This window comes from Monopterus albus, unplaced genomic scaffold (assembly GCF_001952655.1).
Source record: "Monopterus albus unplaced genomic scaffold, M_albus_1.0 scaffold2.1, whole genome shotgun sequence".
Classification (NCBI taxonomy): domain Eukaryota; kingdom Metazoa; phylum Chordata; class Actinopteri; order Synbranchiformes; family Synbranchidae; genus Monopterus; species Monopterus albus.
Genome location: NW_018127882.1, coordinates 5,482,572 through 5,490,549, shown reverse-complemented (window position 1 = coordinate 5,490,549; position 7,978 = coordinate 5,482,572). Strand labels below are relative to the sequence as shown.

The 7,978-nt window shown below is 42.3% G+C and overlaps 1 protein-coding gene across 1 annotated transcript in view; it reads left to right on the top strand.

Annotated features, from left to right (window-relative positions):
- The first annotated feature begins 2,151 nt into the window (after nt 1-2,151).
- mcf2a (MCF.2 cell line derived transforming sequence a) overlaps nt 2,152-7,978 on the top strand; it is an 18,668-nt gene continuing 12,841 nt past the window's right edge. Inside the window, exons 1-12 of the mRNA XM_020591428.1 lie at nt 2,152-2,503; nt 2,610-2,724; nt 3,135-3,225; nt 4,502-4,678; nt 5,047-5,163; nt 5,338-5,487; nt 5,623-5,738; nt 5,909-6,023; nt 6,614-6,733; nt 6,883-7,074; nt 7,151-7,342; nt 7,519-7,690. Of these exons, the coding sequence (XP_020447084.1) occupies nt 2,305-2,503; nt 2,610-2,724; nt 3,135-3,225; nt 4,502-4,678; nt 5,047-5,163; nt 5,338-5,487; nt 5,623-5,738; nt 5,909-6,023; nt 6,614-6,733; nt 6,883-7,074; nt 7,151-7,342; nt 7,519-7,690 (1,756 nt within the window). The 5' untranslated portion in view covers nt 2,152-2,304. The remainder of the gene's footprint in view (nt 2,504-2,609; nt 2,725-3,134; nt 3,226-4,501; nt 4,679-5,046; nt 5,164-5,337; nt 5,488-5,622; nt 5,739-5,908; nt 6,024-6,613; nt 6,734-6,882; nt 7,075-7,150; nt 7,343-7,518; nt 7,691-7,978) is intronic.

Genomic DNA, 7,978 nt, shown 5'->3' with positions numbered 1-7,978 from the left:
TCGACACCGACAGCAGTGTGGCAAATACCACATAGTCAGATTAAATCACAAGACAGAAAGCCGTGTGAATTATGATGATCTAAGAAACACACATGCGCACACATAGCACAGTAAAACAAAAATTTTCCACAGCTGCTTCAACTGCACTCAAAATGGCCTTGTACAGTAACTACCTTTGTCTGTATGCCGATTGACACATCACCTTCAAACTGACACTTCAGCTTCTTTAATTGAAATTTCAGCTAACACTTCACTTATCTCCAGTGCTTCACCTTGAACTGAAATTTTTAACTTCTTCCAGTTTTTACTGTTCAAAACATTTAATTGCTTTCATAGCTTAGACATCAACTGACATTTCAACCGTTTTTAACTCTTGAATTGCAACAGTTAAACAGCTTTCAGCACTTATTATTGGTTCAGCTATTACTACTACTACTACCAGTGTTGTAGTTGAGTCTCTAAACCTCCAGTCCGAGTCCTGGACACAGGTACGCCAACACTGACTACTACCCACTTTCAAACTGATAGTTATAAGTAATTATAGGACCTAAATGTGAAAAATGTAACCTAACTTTCAGTTGAGATGCTTCCAGAAATGACACCTCAACTCCTTTTAATGATACCAGTTGTACCAGTTGACGCTCAAACCCTTTCAGTGTTTCAACATCAACCAACACTTCTAAATTTCCTTAGAAAATTGAAGTTTGTATTTTTACATTGACTGTGGTACGTTAGACATCAGACCATCTGACAATATTCCTCGTTCCACTGCACAATGTACAAAGATCTATCAAAATATAACAACGCTACCTCAGATAATCAATCAAAATGTATTTATAGAGCACATATTACAGAGAACAGTCAAGCTGAGCAAAGTGCTGAACAAAGCATACAGACAAACATACTTTCATGTCACAGACAATCAAAGACAGATATTCATCACACCACAGTTGTATTTATTGACCCCTAACTACCAACATCAGACTCAACAGTACAGCTCACAGGTGCCTGAAAAACTGCACATTAAAGCCACTGGGCCTACCGAGCCAAAGGTTCAGGGTTTATCACCTTCAGTCTAAACCAATCTGGTCTCCTTTGTATGCCAGCTAGTGAAATTTGCAATCTCCTTCTAAGCTTTTCAGTCAGAATGTGACCACATACCAATCTAATCCCCCCTAGCGCTGAACGCTTTGTTTAGGAAAATATCTCATGACCTTATTAAAGGTAATATAAGGCTAAGCGTCTGCGTACTATGAACATACTGTATTTGTATTTGTGAGAGGGGGGCTTCTTGCTCTGCCTCACCACTTTAATAGTCACATCTGTACAATTGTATGCAATTCAATGCAACACTTACCTTCTGCCATAACATCTGTGTTTATAAAGCTCAGTCTTTTTATTTTTATTTTTTCCTTTGGTGAAATTGTCATAAATGTCCCCAGCTACATACATGAGAGGGTCAGAATATTGGGAACATGATTGATGAGTACAGGCAACTCTTTTTTTTTTGGCAGTGGTCTCAGATTTATCCAGCCGTGGGATAAGCTGCCAGTCAGACAGGCCAGAGGGACTATATCTTCACAAACTGGCAAATTTACTACAAACATTGCAGTCTGCAGCACAGGCTGACCTTCCTCTGTTCAAGTACAGTAAAGGACTGCAGTGTGTGTGTGTGTGTGTGTGCATGTGTGTCCTTTGTATTTTACATCAGCTTCAGTGCAGTCAGAACTGATCTAATAATTTACTTATTAGGCCTTTATTTTATTTTATTTGAATGTTACATATAATATTTTATATAAATAGTTCACAGCATAATATACCCATATGCTGCAGTTACCCCAATGGATAAATGTATTTCAACATGTTCACTTAAGACTGAAGATCTTGTGGAACAGAGTACAGCATATAGCAAGTGGTTATATAACTATTCCAGTGTGACAGTAACTTTATCCTGTATCCGTGCGTGCACAGCCCAGCCACTGGTCCCACTCTGGCTCGGCTCAGTTCCTCTCTGTTACAGATGCACATCAAATATTCAGCAGGTAGCAGCAGAGCTCGTTGCTTGACAAAAACTATTACTGCAGTTGACTCACGGAAACTAACACCTGCTTTGCTCTTCCCCTCATGTTTTTATGTTCCTCTGTGCCGATAGATTTTCAATGTCTATTTTTATTATAGACGACGAACTGTCGAATTGTGAGCAAATTTAGTTTCCTGCTGTCCTGTTGCATAAGCTGGCAAATGGGGACAGAGACATTTAGTTTGGTATAGTTTTAACAGTTTAGTGCCTCGGTGTGTAATGTTATGTATGGGGGTGGGGGGCAGGAGCCATCATTCTGCACAGATTCTTTAGAGGTGTTGTTAGTGATGCAGTTTTGCAGAGAACACTTCCCTCAAGCCTTAGTTGTCCAGGTGTGTGTGTGTCCTCTTCCAGAGGTGACTGTCCCTGTGAGCATGAAGGAGGTGGGAGGCTACATAGAGAAACAGGTGGCATACCTGTCAGGTGATGCATTTTTGTTTAAACATTTCCTAAAATAAATTTAATTAAAAGCATATTTTGTCATAAACCTACCTTTTATAAAGAAAGTGACCGTTGCTCTTTTTCCCAGGGGGCCGTGGGGAACACTCCAGCGTCATCATCACTCTCCCTGAGTACTCAGCCTTCAGTGACATTCCAGAGGAAGCTTTAGCCAAAGTGTTTACATACCTCACTCTCATCCCTCGGTGCGTCCTCTGTCATTTATTCTCATCTGTCTCTCTCCCTTTCTTTGGTGCACCAAAAGCCCAGTGCTTGTATTCTGAGCACAGCTGGTCTTCACTGCTCCTCAGATGAAATGTGTCAAATGTCCTACTGATGTCCTCTGTGTCCCAGCCTTGGACATAGAGGCAAAGATTTTTTTTTTATCTCATGTATCATTGCACTGAATCTCACAATTAAGAGCTAATGCATCTAGCTACCTATAAATTAAATGAATATATAGGTAGACATGATTTGACCAAGCCACCTGCTCTTGACCAGTTATCCTGTGTCATTATATTGCCTGACCGCTTTAAATAATTAAACTCTCAGTGATTGGAACTATATATTGTATATATTTTTCTTCTTTTTCTGTTTTTTTGTCTTGGTTTTGCAGAACAAGGCAACCTGGGGTCAAATTTATCATCATTTTAGACCGAAGACTGGATACATGGGCCTCTATCAAAACTGCACTTGCCAGGATAGCAGTAAGTTTCATATTACTTTTCATTAAAGTCATTCATATCTAATCATTAAACAGAATAAATCTAATCAATTTTGACATAATGAACAGGGCAAATAGTTCTCATTGCTTGCGAGCTGTGTAACTGAACCTACTATATGCTGCTCTTTTATATCAGTTGCTGGAATCCTGACAAATACTCGGACAGCACCAGCTAAAGGAAGGCATGATTATTTCTGCGTAATTGTATAGTGTTTCGGACTGACGGTGTATAGTTTGAAGAGTAGCCCAGACTGCACTGAATGTAACATTACGCATTGCTGCAAATGTATGAACAAGCAAAAACTGCGATGACGCGAGGTGCCGAGGAGAGAAAAGGACGAGGAGGAAGCGAACGGGAGGGAAACGTTGCAGTCAGCGCTGCCACCCTCCGTCTGTGAGGCAGCAGGCAGCAGCCTGTGTCCAGGCGGCCGGTGGGAGCCGCATACCTCAACTTGGCACCGAGTTCCAGTGTGGACAAGCGGGAGGTTGTCTTACACCGACATGACTTCTAACACCATGGCTGATTGCTTTTACCGGCGGGGAGTGCCGAAGATCCGGAGGTTCCCGGTAACGAGCTGTTAGTTTAATACACCGTGTGGAGAGTTCGGGGTGAAGTTTTTGGGCGGGCAGGGAGACTGCGGCAGTGGCACCGACGGGATGCTGGCGAGTGCAGCACTGCGGTGCAGTGCAGTGCGCGCTCTGCTTAGTCATGCAACTGGCTGTGCGTGAAACCTAATCACACTGATGTGTGGCTTTTTAATGCACGGCTATCCTGAAACCAGAAGCTTTTGCTATCGATCCTCGTGGTTGTGTCAGGAGGACAAATGAATGTCAGAAGTTGCGTCACATCCAAACGCATTGTGATTGTCAGAAGAATATATGAGACAATGTTGTATATGAATCCTGCTGCAGAGCTACTTTTAGTTTATACCTGCATGATGCGTGTTAGTTTTCTAGGGTTGAGGTTTTCAATATGAATAGAATATTATATTAGATGTTGGCTGCCTTTGTGTGGTGTAACTATTAATCTCATCTTGACATGAAGTACAGCATATGATGTGTGTATATGGTGTAACTTTAGGATAACTGGTTGTAATCCTGTGAGTGACAGGAGAGTTAAAACCTGAAGCCTGTCCTGTCGGATGTGGAGGATGAAAGCTTGCCATGATGCATTGATGTGTGAATGAACAGACTGGCTATTGGGGAATGTGGTGTGTTTGCACCAAAATTAGCTTAAATACAAAGTTTTTGTTTTATAGCCTACTGATTCTCCCTCCTCCTGCAACGTGATCAGTGATCTCCCCCCCTACTTAAAGGCCTCCTTTCCTGGGAACCTCCACCTGGTCCTGGTGCTCCGACCCACCAGCTTCTTCCACCGCACTGTTACTGATATTGGCTTCCGCTTCAGCCAAGAGGACTTCATGCTCAAGATGCCAGTAAGGCAGCTTCTCCTCAGTTACCAAATGTGTGATACACCACAGCAATTTCATTGTTGTTACAACCCTGATCTGTCAAATGTTCTGTGGTGGAAACAGCCAAGAACACACTTAGACTTTAGTCTCGACCACTGAAACAACTATAAAAATATCGGGTGTTATGTTTAAATATTTGTAATATTTATGGTTAAAATCAGCCAGAAATGTGTAATATAAACGAATTTCAGTATTAGAGACTTGCTAAACCTTTTAAAAATTGATTATTCATTTATAAGTACCAGATATATATATATAATTTATGTGGCAAAATTAAACATACCTTTTGTGTACTTGGTAAAACAAGTGTCAGATGTTGTCTACACCTTTAGGTGGTGATGCTGAGCTCTGTGACAGACCTGCTGCGCTACATTGATGAGAACCAGCTGACCTCAGAGTTTGGAGGCACTCTGGATTACTGTCACACTGACTGGATTGTCTTACGAACGGTACGCTATGTTGGGAATAAACATTCATCTGTACTGTCCTGGTGCCTTATTGCTGTTAGTATTTTAATGACACTGACTGACAAATTGTTTCCCTTTTGTTCACCACACAATATTATCATTACCATAGTCCCTTACATTATACAAGCACCAGTATTACTGTGGTTCTGTGTTCAGGCTATTGAAAGTTTTGCTGTAACAGTCAAAGACATCGCACAGATGCTACAAGGCTTTGGCACTGAGCTGGCAGAGACAGAGCTGCCCGATGAGAGTAAAACCATTGAGTATCTCCTTGAGTCCCACACTGACAAGTACAGAAAACTCAAGGTAATATTTCAAATGTTTTCAACTGAAATTTATTAATCTTACCACAATGATATAATTCTTCTATTTTTCTTCAGAGTGGTCTAGTAGAATTTTGCAAAGTACAGTCATTTATGAGATAAACTGTCTGTTTGATAGGATGCAATCAGATCAGTGTCAAAGGAGGGTCGTCATCTTCTCTCTAGCCTGGAGACCTCTGGGAAGGAAGATGACTCCCATTGGGATGTGAAGTTAGACTGGGAGACAGTACAGAGGTAAGACACCCTCAGGCAACCCTTTTTAAATACTATATATATTTAGGTTATATGCTACAAAGTGTTTTTGAAAGTCGAACTGTAATCCACCACAGAGGTGAATGCTATTCTATTCCTATGGTTGAGGTATTTGTATAGGAAAGATCTATGGCAAGGTTCCTCTGTTTTAGGCTTCTTGCCCAGCTCAGAGACATGGAGTCTGCCTTTGATGGCTTCTTTGAGAAGCATCATCTGAAACTCCATCAGTACCTGCAGTTGCTCAGATATGAGCAAAGCTTTCAGGAGGTAAGGATTGCATATTATTCTGCATACAAGGTGGCATGGTGGAGAAATGGTTAGGGCTGTCGCCTCACAGCAAGAAGGTTCCGGGTTTGAACCCTGGCCCGACCCGGTGCCTTTCTGTGTGGAGTTTGCACGTTCTCCCTGTGTCTGTGTGGGTTCTCTCCGGGTACTCTAGCTTCCTCCCATAGTCCAAAGACATGCAGCTTAGGTTGATTGGTGACTCTAAATTGCCCATAGCAGTGAGTGTGAGTGGTTGTTTGTTTACATGTCAGCCCTGTGATAGACTGGCGACCTGACCAGGGTGGACCCCACCTCCTGCTTAATGTCACCCCCCTAAAGGCGTGAACCCCTTAGGATAAGCGGTAGAGATGATGGATGGATGGATGTTTGCGTACATGCCCATATTTACAAACTCACCAGAGGATAACCTATTTTAATTTTTAGCACTTCATGAGATATATGGTTTTGCAGGATCTCTAGACTCAGGTTTTATTGTGGGTTGTAATGCCTCTGTGAGGAACCAGGTTGACTTCAAACTGTTAATCTTTTGTCTTTTTGGTCTGTGTATATCTGATGGGTTTTTTTCTGTTTAGGTGGAGTTATCTCTGGAGCATTTAACGGCTCAGGAAAAGGAGCTGTCCATATCTGTGGACACTCTGGTGCAAACAGAACAGGCTCTCAAAAGGCTGGACAGTCTGGAGTTTAATGCACAGGTCACCGTTTTTCAGACTGTCATTAATTGCAAATAACATTAACTTGCTTTGTATAACAGATGGGTTTGCTACAAACAGGAGAATGTACAGTGGTGACAAGAAATCAATGTCAAAAGCAATGTCTTGTGATTTTTTGTTGGCTTTATCAGGAGGTGATGGCTCGAGCCCAGATCATTATCCTTCATGGACACCAGCTCTCAGCCAGTCACCACTACGCCATGGCTCTCATTATGCAGCGCTGCAACGAGCTTCGCCACTACTGTGATACACTCAATGCTGCTCTCAAGACCAAACACTCGCGTCTACTGCACACACACCAGTTGTTGCTTTGTCTTGGACAGGTACTGTGATATGCACCTATTTATGCCCACGTCAGTACACACTTATAGTGATACTGTATGTGCGCTCTACCTTCAGGCCCAAGGTTGGTGTGATGATGGTGCATATCTGCTGGCCAGTCAGTTGGTAAATAAGTTCCAGTCTAAAGAGGGGGCCCAGGCTGCCTTGAGGGAGATTGAGACATTTCTGGAGGGGGCGCCATCCATGCTGAGCTCCGGACCCGACATCCTGGCCATTGAGTATGAGGCTGTAATCACACCTCAGCTGCAGGTAGAATCCACAGCTTTGATACTTTATGTGAAAAGAGTTCAATACATCCAATGCTACCAGCACTTTTTGGCTAATGCTGCTGCCGTCATTTCTGTTTGTTTCTCAATTTCAGTGCTATTTGTGGATTTTACATCACAACTGAATATCCTGCCTTTGTGTCCTTCTCTCTCTGTTAGGCCCAGATATCGAAAACTTTTGAGAAGCATGCAGCGGTGCAGCAGATGATCCAGAACCGACAGGCTTGTCTGAGGAAGATGGCTGATAAACATGTGCGACCGGTGCAACTGGTGGCCCCCAGGCCTGAAAACCCACCGCACTCCAAATCTCCTCTGTTTTCCCCCAAGCATGGTACAGCACAGACACACATATACAGTGGGTATGGAAAGTATTCAGACCCCCTTAAATGTTTCACTCTTTGTTATATTGCAGCCGTATGCTAAAATCATTTAAGTTCATTTTTTCCTCATTAATGTACACACAGCACCCCATATTGACAGAAAAACACAGAATGTTTGACATTTTTGCAGATTTATTAAAAAAGAAAAACTGAAATATCACATGGTCATAAGTATTCAGACCCTTTGCTCAGTATTTAGTAGAAGCACCCTTTGGAGCTAATACAGCCATGAGTCTTTT